The following is a 26,471-nucleotide window of genomic DNA, read 5'->3' as shown; positions in this document are numbered from 1 at the left end:
AATTATTATTCAAGAACTGCAATTTGAGCATAATTTTATGTTTTTAACAAATCATGTTAATTTGTTTATATTAATATTTCTGTATGACTCTCTAAGATGATTTAATTTTCGTAAAAGGGTTTTTTAAAAGAAGAAAGAATTTTTAGAAATACCCAATACAATTTTCCATTAGCATCAAAAATCTAGACCAGGGCATGAAATTTCAGTTCTAAAGTACAAGGTCAGACTAAAATTTATGCCCTATATCTTGGACCCCATTTCCAAGAGGTCGTGAGTTTAATCTCCGCCGGCCGAAGACTCCCCACGTAGTAAATGGTGACTGGTGCACGTTAAATCTGCCGGATCACAAAGTTTTCCATGTTCTCATAACAAACCTCTGGGGAAACTAAAGAGATTGATCGTTTTTTGGTTCAAACCAAAATTATGATCTGTGGATGGATATATGAATAAGCCCGCCCTTCAAATGAGCAGTGTAGCTGAAATCGTATTCTTGTCCACAGATGGCCCCAGTGAAAACAAGAAACGCACCCTCTGCCTTAAATTTGCTTGGTTTCACCGAGCAAGCTTGCTGATATCGACATGTGGCATTAGAAACAACAACAACGGAGTTATTTTAAGCAGTCTTCAGTATATTTTGACAGCTAAAGCTTCTCTCATGGGAAGAGATGATCACTGATAAAATAGCACAAAATTTATAATCTGGAGCATATCTCGATGAACATTTTCATATTTAAAACTCTCCAGCATCTGAGTCAATGCTAGTGAAGCTATATTTTGCCTACTCTGCTAACACAACATCCACTAGTTCATAAAATTTGAATTTAAACTTATGGAAAATTTCTTTATCTCCACTCTTCTAATTTCAAGAATTTTTAAACCAAAAACGCCAAAAGCATACAGAGATGTCTACACATCTGTTGACATACATTGCAATCTTTCTGTAATGCTCAAAGTGAAAAAAAGAAAGAGAATACCCTGAATAACTTTTGAACAAATTATCGGATTTTCATACACTAAAACTAAAACTTAAAGGTACACAGGGGTGACCGCAAATATGCTAATTATTAATTAAATACACATGATACTTTAAATTACGAAAACAATTGCAAAAATTTCTTTTCTCTGAATAAAGATGCCTTTCTTTTCTACAGATTCGCATTCTTGACCCTCAATACATGGTCCCAATCAGGACAAGAGAACCGTCAGATGTTTGAACTGATTCAAGATTTCTTTCACTTTTATTAAATTAAATCGTAAATAATAAATAATCATTAAAAATTATATTTTCCTTGAAATTATCATTGAATAAACAAATTGTTTACATTTGTGCAAAGAGTTTTCAATTCGCTTAAAAAGTTCTCGAGATATCATGAAATAAGCGAAAAATAATCACTAAAAATTATATTTTGCTTGAAATTATCATTGAACAAACAAATTTTATACTCGTAAGCAAAGAGTTTTCAATGTTACTTGGCAACTGACATCAAGGGGTCCTAACTTTATTTGCTCTCCTGACCAAACTATTGGGATCATATTTTCCGCATTATGGCAACCCCTCGTATTTTTAGGTTCAAGAATACAAACCTATTTGAGAAAAACTATGTCTATTCAAAGAAAACACGTTTTTACGTTTTGTTTTTTACGTTTGTTTTTTACGTTCCTAAGTTTTATCAATGAAAACAATTTGAATAAAACATTTTTATTTCATTATCACATAGAAATGTTGAATAGTATTGTGCATAGATACATGTAAATATTTTCGTGTATAAACAAACAACACAATTTAAAAAACAAAAAATAGTCAAGTTCAAAATATAAGTATTGTTCAAAATATAAATAATATGTTTAAAATATAATATATGTTTAAAAAACAAATTAAAGAGCAAACTGAAAATATGACACATTTTTTTCAATAATTCGTTCAATAACTGAAAATTTTTGAAAAGCAGCAGTACAAAATCATTTCATGTAAATGAAAATATATTAATCTAAAAGCTAATGATAAACATTATCGTGGAATAAAAATAGTGTTATTAACAAATAAACTTCTATGATATTCAAAAAATTATCATTTTAATCAGCGATTGTGATAATTTTTTTAAAATTTTACCAGGAATAGTACATTTGCAGATATATTCAATAAATTACATTATTAAAAAAGAAAAAGATAATTTAATACTATAGCATTTGTCTTCATTTTAAAAAAATATAATTTAATACTATTGCATCTGTCTTAATTTTAAAAAAATATTTTTAAACATCTATTTTAAAGTTAAATATTAGTTACTGAAGGAGTCTATTTTCATTAACACTAAATAATTTTTCACTGCTGCTTTTCACTCAGAAGATTTAGTGGATCAAAATTACAAGAAAATTTGGAGCATTTATTCATTACTGCACAATGTGCTTCAACATTCTAATTGCACTTTGATAAATGCATAATAGTGAGCACACAAGGATATATAAAGTGCTATACTTTATTTGAATTGACCCATTGAACATTCCAAGTGAAAATGAATCCATAATTTATCTTCAACAAATTGATTTTTGTCCACACTTTCTAGTTTATATAGAACATTTTTAAAAAAAGATTGATAATTAATGAGCAGTTTAAAAAAAATGAGATAAATATGTTTTAAAAGTTATACAAATTCATGACAAAAGGCATCTTTCAAATAAAGTTATACATTTTTTTTAATAAAAGTTCATAAAAGGTACAGGACATACAACAGAAATCTGGTTGTTAAGCACAAATTTGCCAGTGAAATAACATGGAGAAACACTGTATAGGTATACATTAGCTATAATATACATTTTCTCTAATTTACATTAATATTTTTCCTCCTACCTTTTAGAAATTCTTTCTCAAAGTAAAAAGATTTGTCGAACTTACAACAGCGATTTTATATTTCTTCCTTTAACCAAACAAATAATATGTAGGCTTATTTAAAAAATAAAAGAAAACTTCATTAACAGAGTACACAAAAAGAAATCAGCATACTTTATTAATTAAATAGGCAGTCAGTTCATTTTCATTCAAGCTTTATGCAAAAACGGTTATTCAAAGATATCATCTAGTCTTCATCTGATTCTTCATCTGCTGTTTTCAGCCACTGAATAAAAGCACTAGCCTAGAATTTTAAACAAGTTTAATATAATATTAAAGAATGCTTCAAAATTTAAACATAATTCTTTAAATAAATTCAGCACCTAATTCGGATATATCAGCTATTTATCCACTTTACCCCATTATACAACTTTATTCTTTCCGAAATAAATAATAAAAAAAAATTTACTCCATAGTTTCCTAACAAGCTCAACAAATCAAGCTTCAGATAGAACAATGCTGTGGAAAAACTATTTCAGAAAATAATTTTTATTAACAACTTATTTCGAAATTTCATTCAACTTTATAAAATACATAATTAGCTTGTCTTGATATTGTAATGTTACCCTGAATGAAAATGCTCAGTGCTGTGAATTATTAAATAATATTTTATGAGGGTTTAAGTGAAAAATCTGTATAAGTCGAAATAGAACTCTCAGAAATGTTCAGAGTTTCAATTGACCATTTCAACTAATGACACCACAGCCCTAATAGCAACCACTGCTAGTTAGGTTTCTCTGACTTCATTTTTGACACTTTCGAAAAATACACTCCATTTGAGGTTGTGCAAAGTCGTAATTTTTAAACTTGTCTTGATATAAACTAAATGAAATTGAAGCATCTAAAGAAAATCAAACTGACTTATAATGATCCCGGATTTAACAAGATCGTGGATTTAAGAAAGAAATCAAAAGCACTTGGTTGGTACAATATTAAGTCTATCGGAGCACAGCTCGCTTTAAACAAGCGAATCCCGGATTTAGAGAGTAACATTTTTGGAATCCATAAAATATCAGTGTAATTCCACCTCTCAAGATCAGCTTATCTATTCTTGGAAAAATTCTTAATCTAAAGTTAAGAATTTTAAAGAAAGAAAACCAAAAATGTGTAACGTAAAGCAAGTCTATGAATATTAAAAAATGATAATACTCACTGGTATTTTTATAGCTTCTTGTTCAGGAGTAAGACTATCGTACCACTTCACAATAACAGGTTCAGAAAGTATATCTTGATCATACCAAAAATGCATCACTTTAACAGCAGCAGGAGCTAAGTGTTTATATTTTTCAGTAAACTCCTGGAATTATAAAAATAAGAAAAATAAATACAGCATAATTCATTTCTATAATGGAACACCATAAATATAGTTCTTAGACGCTTTTGGCAATTTGGAAATAACTTGTAATTAAAAAATTTCAATTTTTTTCAAATTTAAAAATTATAACAAAGCATAACCCAATTGTTCAAAAAAAGGTGAGTTATGTATAGTGCATTTTGAAATGATTTCATTAATAGTGATATGAAAGAAATCATGCTAAATTGCTTATAAGCAATTATCTTTTTTAAAGTTATTTTATAAAAGGTAAGGGGGAAAATGTAAATATTTTAATGCAAGTGGTAATTTTAAAAATATAAATAGTTCAAAAATGTAAAAGGTATTAGTTTATTCTGAGTCAGGTTTTTATAATTTGAAAAGCTTTTTCTAATAATCTCTCTAATTATTCTCATTTTTAAGCCACTTGTCAGCTGTTCCCTGATTTTAAAAAGTTAAACCAAAACGCAATATGTTTTTGAAAAATTTTATGTAACAGTGAATACTTGAAGGATTTCCTATTCAAAATTCAACTAATAAAAACCCTGTTACACAATCTAGACTGCAATAAATAAATACTGAATAACAAAGCATGTAAAAATGCATTTCAGAAACTTTCTTTTAAAGTTGCTTATGAAATTTAAAATCTCTCATTTAAGTTATCTATAAAATCTATATTTTACATGCAGAAATTTCCATATTTTAAAAGATGTAAAATATCTCAACATCAAGGTAACAAGTTTTTTTGAATTAAAAAAAATTTCCTCAGTAAATTTAACAAATAAAGCTAAATTTTTTTTAAAAACATTTTTGTGTGAAATTCTGAATCTTCACAAAATTTTTTGTGATAATTTTTTTTTCAACAACTTTGAATCATAAATTACTTAATCATATCTACTAATTCTTAAAATAAATGATTTCTCTGGGGTATTAGTAATTAATGATAAGAAAACGCTCCCTTATACATCTTTAATGAGTAAATGCTTAACACCAACAGCCAGTGAAAAATTAATATTAAAATTAATATTATAAATATGAAATAATCATGGCATTATATCAGAAATATTATATTTGAAAAGTAACATAATAAAGCTAGGAAAATCTAAAACAATTGTCTTGCATTTAATTTTAAAACAGGGTGGCCACTCAAATCAGGTTTCAAATTTCCCTGATTTTTCCAAGTTTTCCAGACAAAAATCTTAAAATTTCCAGGTTTTTGTTTCTTTTTTCTTATAAAGTCTAGGATGTGTACAAGAAAAGTGTCTATATTATAAAATATTTTATTCACAATGTTATTATTTTTTTTAACATATTATTTTTAAAAAAATAATTTTTGACAATTTGGCAAGATATTTTAATGTTTTGGCACAAAATTTTGAATCAAAAATCATATATTGACCAACAAAAGAGTAAAATTAAATATTAATATATAATTGGTTCTTAAAAAAAACTTTTTTTCTTAAATTAAAATATGTTATAAAAGGTTAAAATGAAATTAAAAAAAAATTTGCATTACTGCAACAATTGTAACGATTTGTCGACAAACATTGCTGTTAGCGATTGTAAAAAAATGTGCGATGGGTTGGTTTGCTGAGAAAAAATAATTTACAGATTTCTTTGAATGGGAGTAGAAAAGCTTTCAGAAAAAGAGTGCAATATAAAATCTAAAAAATAATTTACAGATTTCTTTGAATGGGAGTAGAAAAGCTTTCAGAAAAAGAGTGCAATATAAAATCTATTATTATTAAATTATAACCAAATAACTTTTGGAGAATTTATAAAGTTGAAAATACAAAAACATTTTATCAAAATTACCACTAAAGCATCAGAAAATTGAGAAATAAATGGAGCCATAATTGGGCTGAAGCCCAAGGACAGAATTTGAAAACAGAAGCTAATATCCTAATCCCTTTTTCCACCTCCACCAGAATCTTTCCTAAATTGCACAGTCCCATAGCGGTCAAAGGTTTCTATATTCGTTTAGCAACAATGAGAGAATTTTATGTGGCATTCTAATTTAACAGAGCTGTAATGGAGCAAATTTTGATGCAAGCAAAGTATTGCTTAAGTTGATGATATTTCAACTGCTTGGCAATACATTTCCGTTTAAAAAAAGGGATGAAATAATTTAAATTAAGAAAATTAGTAAATTATTTAAATTAGTGAAATCAAAAAAATTATCAAAGAAAAAATTTCCAGGTCTTCTTTAAAATTCCCTGATTTTTTCAGGTTTTTATTCAAATTTCCCTGATATTTCCAGGTTTTTACCAGTATAACAAAATTCCCTGATAATTCCAGGTTTTCCAGGTGGGTGGCCACCCTGTAAAACCAAAGTATATAGCGTATGCAAAGTTAAATAAAAAAGATAGTTTAAATCTAAGGAATACTTAAAAAGAAATAAATGAAAAATAAAAATACTATCACCTTAAATTCTAAACCATAAGCAAAATTCATTATAAATAAAAACTGTCACAGAAACTAAATTAGAAAAAGATTTCTATAAAAAATATATATATTTTAGTTAGAAGGAGCATAATTATAAACTACTGAGTGTCACAAAAATGACAAATGATTTTAAAAATCAATTAAATAAAAGCAAAAAGAAATAGAAATGTACAATTTTGCTTCATTCTTTGCTAGGAAAATCAGAAACTTTATTCTTAACAAATTTTACAATTAGTTACAAAGATTGTCAGCAGACAGTGATTAATCAATATTTTATTAAAAAATATGAAGGGAAAAAACTTGCATAATTGTTATTGATAAAAAAAACTAACTAATACTGTTTTCAAACTTACCATTATTTACAGCAAGAACTTGGCATAGTCTGAAGACAAAATTAACAGATATCTCATCTGTGCAAAAATTTCAATTTGAAATGTCTGAAGAGCAGCTAATAAGCAGTACCATCTATTGATAACCTTTTCAATTAATTTTGAAATTATGTGAGAATACGCAACAAGCTTTCATAAGCAGAACATGGCAAAACATACATGTTTCGTTTTTCTTTAATAGATTTTTCAAAAAAACTAGCCCTTTTTTAGACAGGTACAAAATAATGACTTTAACACATTATTCAGGTTGTAGTGTCCTAAAGAAAATATCAATACATATTTGGAACTTTAACTAATCTTTTTTGTATTATTTTTTCAAAATTCTATTTCTTAATTCATTATTCAGAATGAAACCCATTGATATAATAATTCACATCTTGTTTAAAAAATGGATTAAAGAATGCAGAGCTAACAATAAGTTTTTACCCTTAAAGAAATAAAAAATCCCTTTAGAAACCTCAAATGATTATTCTGAACTATTATAATTGTTAAATTACCTCTCAGATCCCATGTGATAGGGAAGATTTACAAAACTGTCCCTTTAAAATTCCTTAATATATAGGACGAAGCTCGTTGATTTTGGTGTGAACATTGTTTTTGCTTACTCTTTTAAAATGATCCAATAAATCTGTGTTCACCCACATGCTTACATTATTTCCTTGTTTAGACATATTACATTAAATCTATAAATACATAGCAGGACTACTTTTAAAAAGAGTAAACGACAAACTTAAGAAACTATGATAAAATATACTATTTTTAATTTCAGAATTATTCTGCTTACGAACAAAAAATTCTGCAGTTTCGAGCAAAAAATAAACTTGTTAATATTCCCTCGGGCAATATTTAATTAAAATTTGTAATTGAGTTCAAGATTTCCTTAATCAAACAATTTTGAAGTAGAGTTTCAATAATCTTGAAACATAGACAGTAGATTTTCTACTTAACATCCTCAAACAAAAGTAATTTAATAAATGATCTCCGTGATATTATTACTGTATAGTAAATTGGAATTGATCGTTTTTAAAATCAGAGGAAAGAGACAGAACATAATTGCAAAACTACAAAACTCCACCTTAGATGAATTTTCTCTGCATTTCCCCAAAAAAAATATGTATATTTATGATCCCTAAATTCATCACCATAAAAAGTTGATAATGAAAAATTTTTAATTGGGTTTATTTTTTACAAAATGACAAATTCCCAAACTATAAGTCCTGTGTGTAAGACTATAAAGTATTCTGCACCATGTTATAATTAGAGGATGGCCCCTAAGTTCAAATTATCAAATTTTGCCATTAGGCAAGTGTTAATTGAAATAAAATGATTAAAAAAATTATATATAAAATCTAACTATTCTAATTGATTATTGAATCGATTGATTCTAATTCGCAACTGTATTCATAAAAATGAAATGTAATGAGCAAACACACAAATCAGGAATATCAAGATAAATAAGAACAAAAAAAATTTGTCAGAAAAATTAGGAATATAAGGACAACGACAAACCCAGCATTATTCACATTAAAAATTAGATAATTAAAATCAAAATAAGTATTAATGAAAATTTTGAACTTACAACTAACGATGCAAGACAATCATTTTGAGACTCCGCACTTTTCACGTAATTTGAAATAAGAGGCTTAAAAAAGTTTAAATTTGTCTTCATGGCATTTAAATATTGCTGAGATGTCATTGAGTCTTTTTGATCTTCAACTGGCAGCCTTAGCAGAGCTGAAACTACTAATGTGGTCACTTCTTTCATTGTAACATTGTAGGCATGTCTAAACAGAAATACACAGTTAAAACTATTTTTACAAACTCAAATGTAAGAATTATAATTATAAATTCAATTTTAATGCAAACATTAAAAAACCTAAAACCAAAAGAGTTTATACTTACTTTGAGGAATTGATTTCTAAAATCAAATTTTCACTTTTTATATTTTCTTCAATGCCCCTTTGAAGACTTTCAAACACTTCTTTATAAAAAACTAAAATAAAATTTTAAAAACTGAATCATGCATAACATAATGCATTAACTTAAAAAATATCAAAAAAGCTGAAAATAAAACAGTGAAACTTTTGCATTTAAAGATAACTTATCAAATTAATCTCACTGAATTACTAAGACACAGTTAAGTTCCACAATTAGGAGATTAAGTTAAAAATTAGTTTTTTAAGAAACGATTTCAAACATTTAATTAGGAAAGTTAAAGTTTATTGAAAACATTAAAGCAAAAAAGAGTAACCAAAGTTGGAAGATTTTTAAGGCAAATAATTTTTTAAAAAGAAAATAATAAACAAAAACTAAAATATTTTATTTTAAAAAAAAAGCATAAAATAAGAAAATACCCTATCAAATTTAAATAGCAATTGAATCTTTGCAAGCGATTCAGCCTTAAATTCTATGTAAAATGAAAAATTCACAAAATTCTTTATTATTACCTAACACATAAAATTTTAAAATAAAATATACAGATCAATAATTTTTAATATAAAACAGGCAGTGAAAATTTAAGTGTATTTACATAATACATATGTTTTGTTACTACAAGAACTTCTTAAAATTAAAGATAACTGTGCTCAAAAAATTTGTGGCAAATTAATTTTTATTACAAACAATAATTTTTCAGCTGAATTATTTACTCTTAAGCTTAGACTATTTTTTTTTTTTTTTTTTGGTTTTATTTTGAAAAACTTATTTATACCATAAAACCATTTTTCCTAGATATTTTTCAGCTATTTTTCCCCTTAAATAGAAAACTATCCTTGCCACTTTTTTTTTATTTCCATGGCATTTTTTTTTTAATGTTACTACATATATCAAGTACTTGAAGAAATAAAAAAACATAATTGATTCATAATGATCGATACACAATTAAAAAATTGAAAATTCAACTAAAATTGTGTACAATAGTTTATAATCAAACAGTTATTAAAAGCAAACAATTAATAGAAATAACAATTATAACAAATTATAAATCTAACTAGTTAATTAATAAATAAATAAAGTCAAAAATTTTAGAAGATTCTATGGTGATTGTTAAACAGCAGGCTTTCAAATTTTTAATGATCTTTTGTTAGCTTGACACTAAATAATCAGACTTAATAAATATTTATGCTTACACATAGTATCTTCATCATCCTCATATTTATCGATTTCCCCATCACTTTCTTCAGCTGCAACGTCATCTAAACTAGGTATTTCAGAACTGGAACTAATGCTATCATCATCATCTTCTGGTTCAAATTCCTCAGTTTTACCCCATATGTCTTCAACAATGTCATCATCTTCTTCCATATCACTGTCACTTTCTGATTGACACAAGTATCCATGCCCTTTTTCTCCAACCAATTTCTTATCACAAACTAATGATCAAAAAAAGAAACAGGTGAATTACAAGACATAGCAAGTTTTAAGAAATTTTACAGTGACAATAAATAAACCAAAACCAAACCAAATCTAATATGTTACGGAATTTAAAAATTGTTCATGTTAAGTAGTGAACCACACAGACATTTTAAGTTGTGTATTAAGTTGTGTATGATGCATTATGATTAACAGAAATTCTGATATTCCTAATTTACATATGCAAGGAAGGACAATGTTTAGATTTGGGGTGAAATATTTGATAGTAGCACACAGCACTGTGCTCTTAGGATGACAAGAACTTTTCTGAAACTTATCAAAACTTTAAATAAGTGGGGGGGAAAGAAAGAAAGAAAATATAAGAGGTAAAAATAAGAAAGAAATCACTCTAAAAATCTGCAAATTCGATTTTGATTTTTTGTTTCGTGATAAGACATACATAAAAAGAGTCAAATGCAATTATTGATGCAAGTCTTGTTCTATGACAAAATTTTCAATTTGACAATATATTCTTTAGTTCCTTTGATTCTAAAGTTCAATTAACAGTTTTCCTTTTTCCCAAAATTTTTCAGGGTGATTTTTAACTTATACCTATGCAAAAACATTAAAAAAAAATACGCATAATAATATAACACTGGAATCATAAGGTATCGTAAGTAAGAAAAGTAAAGTACTTTATGAAAAGAATGCTAGTAAAAAATTTAAATATGCAAATTATTGCAAAAAAATATAAATAAATTAATCAAAATTTCTTACAGTACTTTAATAATTCTTTTAAAACCAGAATGTAGATAAAATGGAAAATATAAACTTCAACCTCTAGAAACTGTTATCAAAGTCAGATAAAACTAATTCAAATATTTAATTACAGACAAAACAATTAATGTAAACAATAAAACATGCAACTTATTTATGTTGAACATATTATTTATAGATAACAACCTATTTAAAGTGAACATGCAATATATTTAACAAGTGCAATATATGAATAATAATTTTAATTTCTAATTCCCAGACACACAATAACAAATCAAATCACTTAATAATTTACTATAATCAAGACATATACCCTTATTGTCATTTGCTTTTGTTTCTTCTTCAAAATCCTCTTCACCAAAGCTATCATCTTCCGTATATACCTGAGACTGAAGTTTTGTACAAGGTGGAAGTGTAACGCCCTCTCCAATGACAACCTATATAAAAAAAAATAGAAAGTTAATTTTTGTACATTAAAAGTTACTTTTCTTCATGTAAACATTATTGTTTTTTATTTATTTATTTTTAAAAAAGCTTAATTTACTGAATTAACATTCACTGAACTCACAAGGAAAAAATATTGAAAAGGAATCTACCTTAATATACATATAGTATTTTACATAAAAAAATTTATGATATTCAAACTCTGATAAATATATTTATACATATATACATACAAATATGTGATATGCAACAAATAAAATATGAATATATCCCCATTGAATAAGAACAACTATACTTTTGAAATGATGATTCAATTTAAATATCCGAGTAAAATTATATCAAGTTACAAAAACATCAAAATTTTAAAAAAACCTTCTATACATTGCTAATAAATGCTTTATTTGCCTTAGAAACCAACTTAATCAAAATTGTTCAATGAAAAAAAAAAAGAAATCTTTTTTCTTGCGAACATATTTCATCTCTAAATTCAATGTTAATATTTTCTCAATGGCTAGACTTTTTTACATCGTCCAAACAAAAAAATTCCACTGTGTTTAATCAGACCTTTAAAGTTTAATACATACATATTTTGCTCTTATTTATTTATTTACTTTTTTAAAAAAAGTGATTTTTAAATCACTCTTTATTACTCAATTGTTAAGTTCTACTAAAAATAAAAAACAAGTTGTACACAATGTAATTTATTTCTTCTGAATAAAAAGTCATGGGAAACATGCTTTATACATTGAAGAGATATGCAATTGAGAGATTTGCATTGAATAGATTAACAACAGTTGAGTGATAGAAATAAAATTGAAAACATAGATCTTTTTCCCCCACAGATCGATTTAGACAATTTACAAAAATTTAAAAAGAAAAAAAAAAAGAATTCATAAATAAACTAAAGAAAAATTTAATGGAGCACACATTTTAGCATGTTTAAGTAATCAAATAGTTAATTAGATCCAGTCAACCATATGAATAAAAAATTAAGTTGGGAACATAATATAGCATCCTTTGAATACCTACAATGTTTAAATTGTTTATTAACACATACACAAACAGTTAAAAAAATAAACACTAACAGTTATAGTTAAATTGAAAATAAAGTTGCATTCTTACCTCACTTCCTAGAACACAACCAGGCTGTATATTCACATTAGAATTCAAGATAACTGTATCAGCTAACAAACATGTATCTAGTATGCAATTATCTTTGATAACTATGTTGTCCCACAAATATGATCCTTTCACCACAACATTTTTACCTAAACAAAATAAAGATATATTGAAGCTAAGTTAAATAATTATTTGAAAATAATAACATGTTATTACTCAGTAAAACAAGTGAAAGTAAGAATACGGTCTATTGTAAGAAATAAGGTCTATTTGTTTTAAGAGCCACTACATAACACTCAAGTTTAGGATGATATGTTAATGATGTTAACATAAAAACACGTGAGAAACATTACAAGAAACTACTAAAGCAAGAGGGGAAGAGACAGTAAATAAAGAACAATTAACCTATGATTAACCTAGCTTGAAAAGCTAGGAAGTAAATCTGAAAAAATGGAAAACTATGAAACAAGCAGCACCAAGAAACTCAGCGAAAATTGAAGCTAAAACTATGTTAGAAAATAATGAATAAAAATTTAATAATAATAAATATTTTTCGAGTGCTTAAAACACTAAATTCCTTGTATGCATAAAATGGGAATGTTAATGTTTACTTTAACATAAACTAGAATAAAAATACATTATAAGATATTTTTAATGATTTTATTTAAATATTTTTAAATTACTTCAAAAATTTAAATTTTGCAATAATAATAGACTTTTACAAAAATAGAGTCTTTTAAATTAATGCAGTGAGAAAGGAAAATTTTAAAATGCGTGTCTTCTACTTAAAAAACAAAATTAAAAACAATTTTCTGTAAGTATCATTCAAGGAAATAAGCAAACAAAATCATTGCATTTATGAGTTTGTTACATTGGTATCTTGATTTAAATGAACAAAGCTTGATTCAAATATCCATATACTTTTGTATCAACTGCAACATAATTGCAGTGTTTACCTATGGCATTTTTAGAAAGGTGGCTTGCCTTGCCTGCCTTTTGATCCTCCCCTCTTTGTCCTTTTTGTAAAAATAAGCCACCCATCCATAATGGAATATGAATAAATAGCCATTAAACTGGCTATTTATTCATATTCCATTTAAAAAATTCAATTGATTATTCAAATATAAATTACACATTGGTCAAATTATCTCTATGTATAAGTTTATTTCTGATTTCTATTACAAATATTTATTTTGTTAGGATCATTCTCACCTGGTAAAATTTTTTGTGAGTTTCTCTTTTTTGTTTGGGGTATATTAATGAATTTTTTAAAATTATTTTTAAGTACCTTTTTTTCAAAAAAAAAATTATTTTTTTTAAATGTCCATATAAGCATCTTTAAATCTTTGCATAGTTTTCAGTTTGAATTGTAAAAAAAAAAAAGGTTCCAAGCCTATAATTGTCTTCCCAACAATAATTCTTTTTTAGTTTACTTTAGTTGAAAAAAAAATTTACACAGAGATTGTCTCTTTTAGAATACCTTCATTTATTATTTATAAACTATAAATTTTTCACTTATTTAGATACTGAGAGAAAATAAATTTCTGAAATATACACATAAAACGGTGGTTGAGGGTTAAATTCAGTTATTACATGATATTACACATTTTGATAAATTTTTACAGTGTTAAGTGAGTACCGTTTCGGAACACAGTGTCCTTTTCTGTGAGGAAGCACCCTGCCCACTTTTATGCCAAAGGAAGAACTCTGATATTTGTAATCGATACCTAACACTATATGAATGCTTTATTTAAATAGCGGTTCAATTCCATAAAGCCAAATCTGAAGATAGTAATAATAAATTATCGAACAAGAGACTAAAATGCAATATTTACAATTTCTTTTTAGTGACAGTGAAATTTCTTTCATATGACAACAAAGATTTTTAAGAAACTGAAGAAAAAAAATTACCAATAGTGCAATTGCGTCCAATAACCGAGTTACTTATAAATGTATTTTCATCAATTTTAGTGCCACTTCCCAAGATAACATTTTTCTGCACTTCACAATTCCTGGAACATAAAAAAAAAAATAAAACTACATACAGATATACTACAATAGCAAAACACTGCTATTTGTATTCAACTTACAAAACACAAAGGCTGTGTTTTATGAAGACAAAAAACTTCACAGAATTACTGATGATAATGTACATATTACAATCGCAGATTCATAATGTATGTGTTACAATCATAACTACACACAAGTAATCCCTAATATTACAACTGGTGCTTTGAAATAAATATAATATTAATTATTTTGACTATCGATGAAAATTTTATTGCTTATAATAAAATAATTTGATTACTTTTCATAAGAAATCAATATTATTATCTCTTCATACATACATACTTACGTGCGTGTGTTACGCTTTGAAATCATAAACATTGTAAGTTCGTAGTGTGGCCAGTGCTTCATGAAAAAGATACAGGAAAATGCAGGAATCATAATATAATTTTATTGAAGTAAGGGCCAGAGCTCCAGAATGACAACCTTACTGGCTGGTGGATAGATAGAGAATAGCAAATTTGACCTTGGAAAGAGGGTTTTTATATCTTTCTGGACAATATATTTAAATAGTAATAGGTCTCAGTAGCGCGAGACTGATCAATTTCCCAAGCTACTAAAGTCACATCATCACATTTTCTGAGATAATTAGATCAATATTATTACTTTCTAGTGGGAATGGTTTTAAACATTTGAGCGTTAGATACAAGCACTATTTAGGGATTAGATTTAAAATACAATTCTTTTAACATTACATAATAAGGTTTTAAACGTTTGCGCGTTAGATACAAGCACTATTTAGCGATTAGATTTAAAATATAATTCTTTTAACATTACATGATATATATACAGATATATATATATATATATATATATAATTTCTGAGCCAAAACACAAAATTTACTAAGAGTAACTACATAATTTGAAAAGAAAAATCTAGCTAGATACATCATTATATCAGGCAGAAATCAGCTTTCATAAAAATATTTTTAAATTTGCCTCAATAAATTTTATTCGTCAATAATGCTTTTCAATGTGTTTGCATGCATTCTATTAACATATTTTCTTTATTTTCATTCTTTGGAATATTGGGGGGGGGACTATAATTTACACATGTTATTAATATCACCTATCATAAAAAATGCATTATTAAATATTCTATTAGAAACAAAGATTGTCTTTTAAAGTATATCAAAAAAATTACAAATTTTAAATCAGTGCAATAAAATAAACAATTTTAAAGAACCTTTCGAAAGTTTTTTTTTTTTAATTTTAAAATAAAATTCATAAAATTATTCAATTATAAATATCCAATTAGGTCACATAGAAGGTCTATGATAAACAATAATGGGCAGCTGTAATCTAATTAAATAATTTTTTTATGAATCTTACATGCAAAAAAACTTGAGAAATATCAAGGTAATGTACATCCTAAAAATAAATTAGAGTTATTTCAATAAAATGTTATAATAAAAATATAATTTTTATAATTTTGTTATAATAAAAATATAATTTTTATAATTTTTTATAATTTTGTTATAATAAAAATATAATTTATTTTATAATTTTTAATTTATAATGTTATAATAAAAATATAATTTAAATTTAAAAAAATACCTTCCAATTTCAACATCAGGTTCCTTGTAAACATTTTGCCTGGTAAACGAATACTTGCTCCCATTCAATTTCAGCAAATCTGGCACAAGAGGATATGTCCATCTAGCCATTATATCCTGACTAAAAAAAAAAACACTTAATGATTAATAAAATAGATTGACAGATTATAATCAAGTCAAATTTTATAACAATAATTTAAACTAGCACATCTGCGCTAATTTAAATGTGAAAACTAAATGACTGAGATTAACTTTACTGTGAAAATCCTAAATGAAGATAATTTTCACTGCATAATAATTCTTGAGGAGAACCAATTTTCCCCATTATTAACTTATTAAAACCTAGTAATCCATAAAATGCAACAGTTGGTGATTCAATTATCATTTTTGAGAAAAAATTGACATAATCTATAGTTCCCCTTTGGTCATCAAGTAATAAATTTTCCATAATAACATAAATATTGCATTATATATTATATAAACATTGCACGTTCAAGATGATCACAATAAGCGTCAAAAATTATATTTGCCCTTTTTTTCAAAATTTTTGAAGATTTCATACATACTGATGTTTTGTACTTAAAAGAAAATAATTTATTTAAAATTATATATTTATCAATATTTAAATAAACCACTAAACAGCTTTACTTATAAACCTTTTAATTGGGGGGGGGGGGTTGCATAATTTTCTCAATTTTGGCCCTCATTTTTTTATAAGGTTAAAACCATATTTTAATAATTTAAAAATTTTCCAGTCAAAAACCCAGTTGTGCTAAAAGCACAGTAAAACAGTAAACTAATAAAATATAAATTATTATCAACCACTTAGAATTAGAATTCAAATTTATTATCATAAAAATATTATATATTTAATAAACTTATAGAAAATAGAAATAAAAAGCATTAACATTTAACTAAAAAGTTCCCTTCCTCCCTATTATAAAAATATCTAAAGCTTAAATTTAAAAAGTGAGAAAAATCATAAAACTTATTTAATTCTTAATATTGCTGTCCTTTAAGAAGAATTTGTAATTGTAATAACCTATCTATTTTACAGCTAATGAAAAAAAAGAATTTATTTCCATGTCACAAAATATTCATGATTCCTTTAGAAAATTTACATGATAATTTCACATTGGAAATAAATTCTGTGATTGAATAGTATGATGTGCGAACAAACAGTTACCTGATTGAATCATACATGCACAAGTTTGATATGTTAGAACCATAACCAGTCTTTGAAATGTGGATATACATGGAATTTCCCAAAAGCTGAAAAAAAAAAAAGAAATAAGAGATTATAAAAAAATATATATATACATTTAATTTTTATAATTTAGTTCAATATACAGTGTAAACAAACTTATTACAACATTTATTAAATGTTTCAAATAATACTCAAGCAACTAAAAGAGCAGGTACAAAAACTCACATTTTTCTTCTATTTTATGAAATCAAAATTTTACATCTTATGATACTGTTACATTTTTATTTACATTAATATTGTTTTAAAGTTAACATTTTCTATTTAAGTACAAATAAATTCTTAATTACTACTCTAATTAAGTAAAATAAATAATATCTATGTAAACAGAAGAAATTTTTAATTAAAAATCTAAACAAAAGAATCCAACTTCTTATTAGAGTAATTAAACGTTAGGCCTTTTCACAAGTTTGTATTGATAAAATTCAAATAAAATATATACTGGAGAGAAGTTTAAAAAAAAATCATAAAACTTACTTCTTCATTAACAAGAAGTCCTTTTACAAAATCATCCATTGTTTGATAATCAAAGTTATCAGAAAACAATGGTGGAACACAGGGAGAACAGATACTGATAGAACTATCCAGAAGGTCATTATGAATACTTATTTCTTCACTTTCTTGAAATATCTCCTACAATAATATTAAAAATTTCAAAATAAAACTGATGAACTGTATAAATATTTTTTTTATATGTAAACACACAAGTATCATATATAGTGTACGAACCAAAGGGAAATGCACAGTTCTCATTTTGTTGATTCTTTGAAAATACCTAATCCTATTACTATCTGATTCAACAGCAACAACAAAATTATTTTCCTTGCATCTATTGGCATGATTTGGCAGAGCTTTTCTGTATACAAGAGTAATAGCACTATTTTTATCCGTTTGCCTGCGATTCCTGTAATATACATTAACTATTGTAACATATAAGAACACACAGTACATAATTATTCAGACATACATTCTATATACTAGGGTTGTCCATAAAATAAGGTTCCCCACGAATTCTCACAATGAAAAACATGTTTATTGGCATTGAATAATACATGTTTGGAAAGCTTAGACTTCCCTCTTTTTTTCGGCATAATCGCCGTTTAGATCAATGCATTTTTACATGCAGTGTACCATCTTCTTTATGCCTGAGTCGTAGAACTCTGCCGCCGCTCTGCGAAGATAGCTTAAAACAGACAGAATTTGCTTAAACTTCTTCGGCTTTGGCGAGCATGGATGCTTCCACTAACGGGATTGTTCTTTTGTTTCCGGTGTCATGTAGTGGACCCAGGTCTCGTCCCCAGTGACAACCGAGTCCAAAAATTCCTTGCCATCGGTTTCGTAGGCATGAAGAAATTTGCAGGCGGCTTCCATACATTGCCGTTTGTTGTCATAGTCATCCGTCCGCATTTTCGGGACCCACCTTGCCCAAGCCTTGGCATATCCTAAGCGGTCTCTCAGAATGTTGTGAATGCAGGACTTACTGACAACAGGGATCATCTCGCTGAGGTCCCGAACCTTCACCCTTCGATCTTTCAGCATTGCTTCTTCCACTTTCGCAATAGCTTTGTCCGAAAACGATGGCCGACCAGAATGTTGTTCGTCATGGACGTCTGTAAGTCCGTCTTTGAATTTTCTGCACTATTTGCGCACAGTTTGCACACTCATACACTCTTCCCCGTACGCCTCACAGAGTTGGGAATGAATGTCCACCGGAGGAACGTTTTTTGCACTCAAAAACAAATCACAGAGCGTAATTCGCACCTGGCGTGAGAAACAAATGGAAGCTTTATCTTTCACGGCTACCAAGACAAGAATCAACGTTGTAGATACCTCGCCGGGGCGGGAACTGGGGCAAAGGGAGCTAAGTTACATGCCAGTCTCAACAAATCCCGCTTAACAGCGTTCCTAGCATCCGCACCTCCTTGGGAATTTTATTTTATGGACAACCCTCGTAATTCTATACAGATATAGAATATTAAAACTCAAGAGAGATGAAAAATTAAAAAGGCATAACATGGTTATAATTTTTGTGCTATCAATGCACTGATATTTTTTAATGAGTAAATTGCAATTTTGGAGAAGAATTTAGAAAAAGTTCATGTGCATTAACATCTAAGAAATTAGATGTTCTTGCATAGATTAATATTGCAGTACTATCAACGACAAAACAAATAACAATGGACAAAAATGTTTAGAATGTTCTGTAGTATCTTTATTAAAAAATATAAGTATTAATTTTAAAGAAAAATAGAGGACGAACACTTCACATTACACTCAATCAACTATCATAAAAATCCCAGCATTTTTTGTGTAAATAAACCATAATAAACAAACTTTTGTAACCAGGATAAGACCACAGCGCTTTTTTAGAAAGCCCTTCAAGGTGAGCACTCTACATCTAAATAATTTATTTTCTGTCAGGAGACAGTTTTTTTTAATTTTAATCGGTGTTAGTATGTTTTATGGGAATAAGGAGATGTACAAAGTGGGGTGGGGAGGAAATCGCAAAACTTACATATCTCTCTGGCTTTTAACTAAATAATTGATTGATTAGTGTGAGTGTATTCAATAGTGCATTTCGACAAATATCTTTTTTCAAGAACTTTATGGGACCAAATGCCTCACTGGAAGGTATTGCCAGCCAGTCTTTTTTATCACTGCACTTCAGTGATAAAAGTGTGAATTATTACTGAATTATTACTGATAAAAGTGTGAATTACACTTCAGTGAATTTATTTATCATTAACAAAGGAATTAGGAATCAAAATATTTTTAATGCTCCAGTTTCACTCCAGATAATAAGCTTAAGTTCCAGCTCTTGTAATTTTACTACAGATTTTTGTATTAATATTAAAAAAAACTAACATAAGCATCTGCTCACTTAGGATATACAAATGTAATTAAATTCATGGTTGGGTTATTTGCTCATTCTTAAGAGAAGAATTTAATCTAATAATTCCTTCTTCATATTTTATTTTAAATCATAATAATTATATTTTAATAATGAGAATAGTCGTTCAACATCAACTTGGCTAACAGGCAATGCCTCTACAATGAAACTGCAAGCGCTCTGGAGCATGGACCCTAGGAAAAACTCAGTTCCAAAGCACCCTGGCTCTAATTCCCTGTTATTAATTAGTTTATAAGATTTTCATCAATAGTTTAAATAGGATTGTTTGATTAAAAAGTTATTTGAAATATGTCACTAACATTAAACTCTGAATAAATAGAAAAAATGTTTTGAACTTATTTGGAAACTAAAATAGTTCACCAAAAACAATGAAATAGGAATAGAAATATTAAATAAATTAATGCAAAACAAGATCTAATGAGCTAAAACCATTAAAAAAAAATTATTATATTTTTTCTTTTCATTAGATCAATGTTAAATGCAGTAATGAGAGTCATGCAAGAAGTATATAAAATTTTCTTTTTATACAATGAGTTTTCCTTGGAACTATAACCATAATAATTTCATTAATATTAAATAAATATTAATATTATTCTCCACTTTTACATTTATTTAACCATCATATTCATTTAAAATGATTGACAACATTAATTCTTACAATTAGCATGCCCTTCCCCTTTTCACTCAAGAGTTTGCATTACTAAGATTTCACAATATAAGAAATATTAAGATCACAAATGAAACTAATTATTGCATAATTTAGTGCATTGAGAATACAAAACCGCCAAAAATAAAATTGATTTCCATACTTGTGCTCTTCCAAGATCTTTCCTAATGGAAAGTTTGTAATCACATCTCCATTGATTAAAAGAAAATCTGAACGAATAAGGCCTTTTGAATCCAGTTCTCGCATAATGTCACCCATTGACAAGAAGCAAGTGGAGCTGATGACTTGGACAGACATCTTGGAATCATCTTCAGACCATCGAGAGGAACTAAAATATTTTAAAACAAATTCATAAAAATTAATTTTTAGAAGAATAAAAAAGAACTTAAACAGTCATTTTAAATGAGTTTTTCTTTTAAATAGCTACAGAAATAATTGTAATAAACAATTCTTGAAATAATAGAACAAACCAAGAAAATACAAAAACTTGTAATAAGTTTGAAAGCTATGTTAACCTTCTTTGCTTATCACTGAAGTCGAGATTTTCTTTCACTAGTGCCTGTTCAGGACTAGAGGGTATTTTGCTGTTACGCATGAACCATTAAATCACCAAAATATGAACAAGTACTGAGCATATTCAGAATCTGCTATAAAATAGATATGTGACATACACTGTACCTATTTTTTATTTACTTAAGTTTGTTTTTTTTTCGATTAAATACGTTTTTACACCATTTCTGCAATTTCAAAGTTAGTTAAATATTTTTGGCACTTCGACATTGTAACGGCAAAAAAAAAATTTTACACCTATAAGACACAATCAAGTGAAAAATGGACTGCAAACCAAATACACTCTAGCAAAAATAAAACTCTCCCACATACTATAAACTAACACTACATGCTAATTTTTTAAAAAGCCATCTTAAAGCATACGATTCAGAAACATTCCTTTATCCTCATATTTATATAATCAATAACCAAATGCGAGTCATATATCTATCATTACGTGCAAAAAGTCAAATCAACATGTATCTCAAATCATATGAACTTACAACATGCCATCTTGTGCCAAAGAATTATAGTTTTTAAAATGATCCAGAACACAGTAACAAGATGTGATGGACAGAAGTGAGCTCAGAATCACTCAGGCGTGTCCCATGTTGGCCAGAAAATAAAGGCATTTCATGCTGGCACATATAAATGATAGTCAACGCAAAGGATTAGGTTATAAATAATAGAAAAGGTTATAAATTTGAAATATAAAATTCTCATGAGAATCGTTTTTAAATATACATTCATTAATAATAACAAGAAATGAAATAAGAGTACTTTAAAGATGTTTTTCAATTAAATAATACTGCAAATAATTATGCAAGTTATAATAACAGGGTGGCCACTCAAATCAGATTTCAAATTTCCCTGATTTTTCCAGATAAAAATCTTAAAATTTCCAGGTTTTAGTTTCTTCATTCTAATAAAGTGTAGGATGTGGGTACGAGAAAAAAGTCTATATTATAAAATATTTTATTCAAAATGTCATTTTTTTAACATATCTTGAAAAAAATAATTTATTTTGATAATTTGGCAAGCTTTTTTATTCATTTTTAATGCTTTGGTATAAAATTTTGAATCAAAAATCATATATTAACCAACAAAAGAGTAAAATTAAATACTAATATATAGTTAGTTCTTAAAAAAAACCTTTTTTTAAAATTAAAATATGCTATAAAAGGTTAAGGGAAAAAATTAGCATTAATGCAACAATTGTAACAATTTGTCGATAAACATTGCTGTTAGCGATTGTAAATAAAAAATGTGTGATTGGTTGGTTTGCTGAGAAAAAATAATTCACAGATTTCCTTTAATGGGAATAAAAAAAGCTTTCAGAAAAAGAGTGCAATATAAAATCTATTATTATTATTAAATTATAACCAACTAATTTTTGGAGAATTTTATAAAGTTAAAAATACAAAAACATTTTGTCAAAATGGAAAAAAATTACCACGAAAGTATTGGAACAAACTTAAGCCATAAATGGATTCAGCCCAAGGACAGAATTTAAAATAGAAGCTAATATCCTAATCCCTTCTTCCACCTCCCCCACAATCTTTCCTAAATTGCACAGTCCATAGCGGTCAAAGGTTTCCACATTCATTTAGCAACAGTGGGAGAATTTTATGTGGCATTCTAGTTTAACACAGCTGTAATGGAGCAAATTTTGATGCAAGCAAAGTAATTGCTAAATTGATGATATTTCAACTGCTTGGAGATACATCTCCGTCTAAAAAAAGTGGGTATAATGGATGAAATAATTCAAATTAAGAAAATTAGTAAATAATTTAAATTAGTGAAATTTAAAAAATTTCCAGCTTTTCTTTAAACCTCCGATTTTTCCAGGTTTTAATCCGAATTTCCCTGATTTTTCCAGGTTTTTTCCAGTATAAAAAAAATTCCCTGATAATTCCTAAATCTTTCCTAAATTGCACAGTCCATAGCGGTCAAAGGTTTCCACATTCATTTAGCAACAGTGGGAGAATTTTATATGGCATTCTAGTTTAACACAGCTGTAATGGAGCAAATCTTGATGCAAGCAAAGTATGCTAAATTGATGATATTTCAACTGCTTGGAGATACATCTCCGTCTAAAAAAAGTGGGTATAATGGATGAAATAATTTAAATTAAGAAAATTAGTAAATAATTTAAATTAGTGAAATTTAAAAAATTTCAAGCTTTCTTTAAACCTCCGATTTTTCCAGGTTTTAATCCGAATTTCCCTGATTTTTCCAGTGTAAAAAAAATTCCCTGATAATTCCAGGTGGATGGCCACCCTGAATAAGCACATTTTAAAATGTCACATTTAAAAAATAAATGAAATATTAGAATATTTTAAAGGGTTTTTTTTTTTTTTTAATTCAATGCTCTAAATGATTACGGAAGTTATAAGCATAACAAGTGCATTTTAAAAAGTCAAAATCGGCAAATTAACTCCTAAGTAAAGCTGATTGACACAAATTAACTTTAAAAATTAGCTATACATGAAATTGACCAAAGTTGTAATTTTTCAAAACAGTATTTTACACTTTCATGAACTGACAAGCACAGGGAGTAAGCTCTATAACATGAAGCTAGTGGGACACATTCAAAATTGCTTCAACTGTCATGTTATACACATTTGCTTGAGAACCTAGTTTATTATGCAATATCACAATTCTTTACTTGTTATTAACTCTTTTTTCGAAATTTAAAATATTTCTATTCAAAAAAAAAAAATAATAATATGTGTACACATTCAAACCCCCACAAATAATATTTTATTCATAATTTTCAGAAACAACCAGATCTGATTCAGTTGCTAAATTTTACCAAATAAATTTTGGATTTTTCAATAAATCTTTTATATAAATTTTCATTTCAATGAAAAAATTTCAATAAAATTACAACCTAAACAATGCTAGTTAATATTTTCTAATGTCAATAAAAATCAACTATTAAAACATTTTCTTTAATATTAATTAAATGGTTAATATTAAACCATTTGTTCACATAAAGAGAAGGAGAAATATTTCTACTCTCTAACATATATACTATTTGACCTTTTTCACTTCTTAACATACAGCAACAGGTTTAACAATTCAAAATACGCTTCTATCTTAAAGAAATCACACTGTGTATAGAAAATAAATTTTCACTTTAGTGTAAAACGCTGTTCTCTTTAATTTATCTTTGCTAAAAGAGTTTATAATTCATATGAAATAAATAATAACACATAACTTTAGAAAATATTCAAAATAAATATGTTTATTTTATCTATCAAAATTATTTTTACAGAATTATTTATACAAGTAGATGTTTTTTTCTTATTATTATTTTTTTTAAACATTTTATAATTTTAGACTGACAAGTGTTACTAAGTTATGCTAATCTGCAAAAAATAATTAAAAATATGCCTTAGTGAACAATAAATTAGAGTATGGCTTATAAAAACATACTTAACATAACTTCGAACCAGATGATTATTTGCACAACAAAAAATAAAAGTTTCTTGGATGCCAGATTCTTCCAATGACTGCAAAATGAAATCCAAAACAACTCCATTTGCAACTGGTAAAAGGACCTTGAAAACATCAAAAGAGTTATTTTATGACATCAAGTAAAATCAGCAATATTTAATATACGAGGCCTGTCTGAAAAGTATCCGACCTTGGGCCGGAAAAAATATTTCGAATACTTGACGGAGTTGGGACCCTAATACCCTTCAAAGTAGGCCCCTTGTGCTTGCACACACTCAGCCCACCGATCCTTCCACTGATGGAAACACCTCTGGAAGTCTTCTTTTGGAATGGTGTTCAGCTCCGTCGTCGCGTTCCGCATTATCTCTTCTCTACTCTCAAAACTGGATCCTTTCAGTGGCGTCTTCAATTTTGGATACAACCAGAAGTCTCAAGGAGACAGGTCTGGAGAGTAGAGAGGTTGGCGAACGGTTGTAATTCCATGTTTGGCTAAGAAAGTGTGGATCAATTGGGATGAATGTGCAGAGGCGTGCTTTTTGTTCCGGCGACAACAACTTGGGTACGAATTTTGCAGCCACTCGGTTCATGTTCAAATCTTCACGCAAAATTGCATGTGCAGAATCTTTACTCACTCCAACCTCTTCTGCAATCTCCTGCACTGTCAAACGATGATCTGCCATCACCAAATTTCACAACCTCTCAACATTAACTGCACTCTGAGCAGTTTGAGGCCTGCCACAACGTTGTTCACTCTCCGCTGATGTGCGGCCATCTTTGAATCGGTTGAACCACTCCTTAATTTGTGTTGCACCCATCGCTTCTTCTCCAAACACCTGCTGAATCTTACTAATTGTTTGGCTTTGAGAATCACCAAGCTTTTGACAGAATTTCATGCAGTATCTTTGCTCAATTCGTTCAGTCATCTTGCGAGAAAACTAAATCCGACGAACTCTACGAACAGCACCTTACTTGGCGACCACCAGCCAGCGAGTTGCACAAGCGAACACGGTGAAAAAATTCAGTCATGTGCATTAAGGTTCCTCCTTCCACTGTGCACTAAGGCGCCGCCTTAGAGTCACTACTTTGCGCAGGAAAAATTAAGGTCGGATACTTTTTAGACAGGCCTCGTATGTATAAAAAAAATCTTTAAGTTTGAAAAATTGATTATTAAAACATAAAAAAGTTCTAAATTTTACTAGAAATGTGAAGTAAAAAAAGCAATGTAATTTTCAAACAATTTAAATCCAAGCCATTCAAAATTACTTATATAA

The 26,471-nt window shown here is 27.6% G+C and overlaps 1 protein-coding gene across 1 annotated transcript; it reads right to left on the bottom strand.

The window, feature by feature from the left end:
* Window positions 1-2,956: 2,956 nt before the first annotated feature.
* LOC107436105 (eukaryotic translation initiation factor 2B subunit epsilon) lies at window positions 2,957-25,304 on the bottom strand (the record flags this gene model as incomplete). Its single annotated transcript, XM_071182253.1, is given in 14 exon segments — window positions 2,957-3,131; window positions 4,041-4,184; window positions 8,613-8,817; window positions 8,936-9,026; window positions 10,162-10,404; window positions 11,475-11,598; window positions 12,728-12,873; window positions 14,636-14,736; window positions 16,349-16,468; window positions 17,534-17,619; window positions 18,089-18,244; window positions 18,341-18,515; window positions 21,332-21,517; window positions 25,180-25,304. Coding segments are annotated over 14 exon segments (1,959 nt in total), but the record flags the coding sequence as incomplete, so codon positions are not given.
* Window positions 25,305-26,471: the final 1,167 nt, after the last annotated feature.

This window comes from Parasteatoda tepidariorum, chromosome 6 (assembly GCF_043381705.1).
Source record: "Parasteatoda tepidariorum isolate YZ-2023 chromosome 6, CAS_Ptep_4.0, whole genome shotgun sequence".
Lineage (NCBI taxonomy): Eukaryota > Metazoa > Arthropoda > Arachnida > Araneae > Theridiidae > Parasteatoda > Parasteatoda tepidariorum.
The sequence above is the reverse complement of the archived record's forward strand: the minus strand, read 5'-3'. Positions and strand labels throughout refer to the sequence as shown.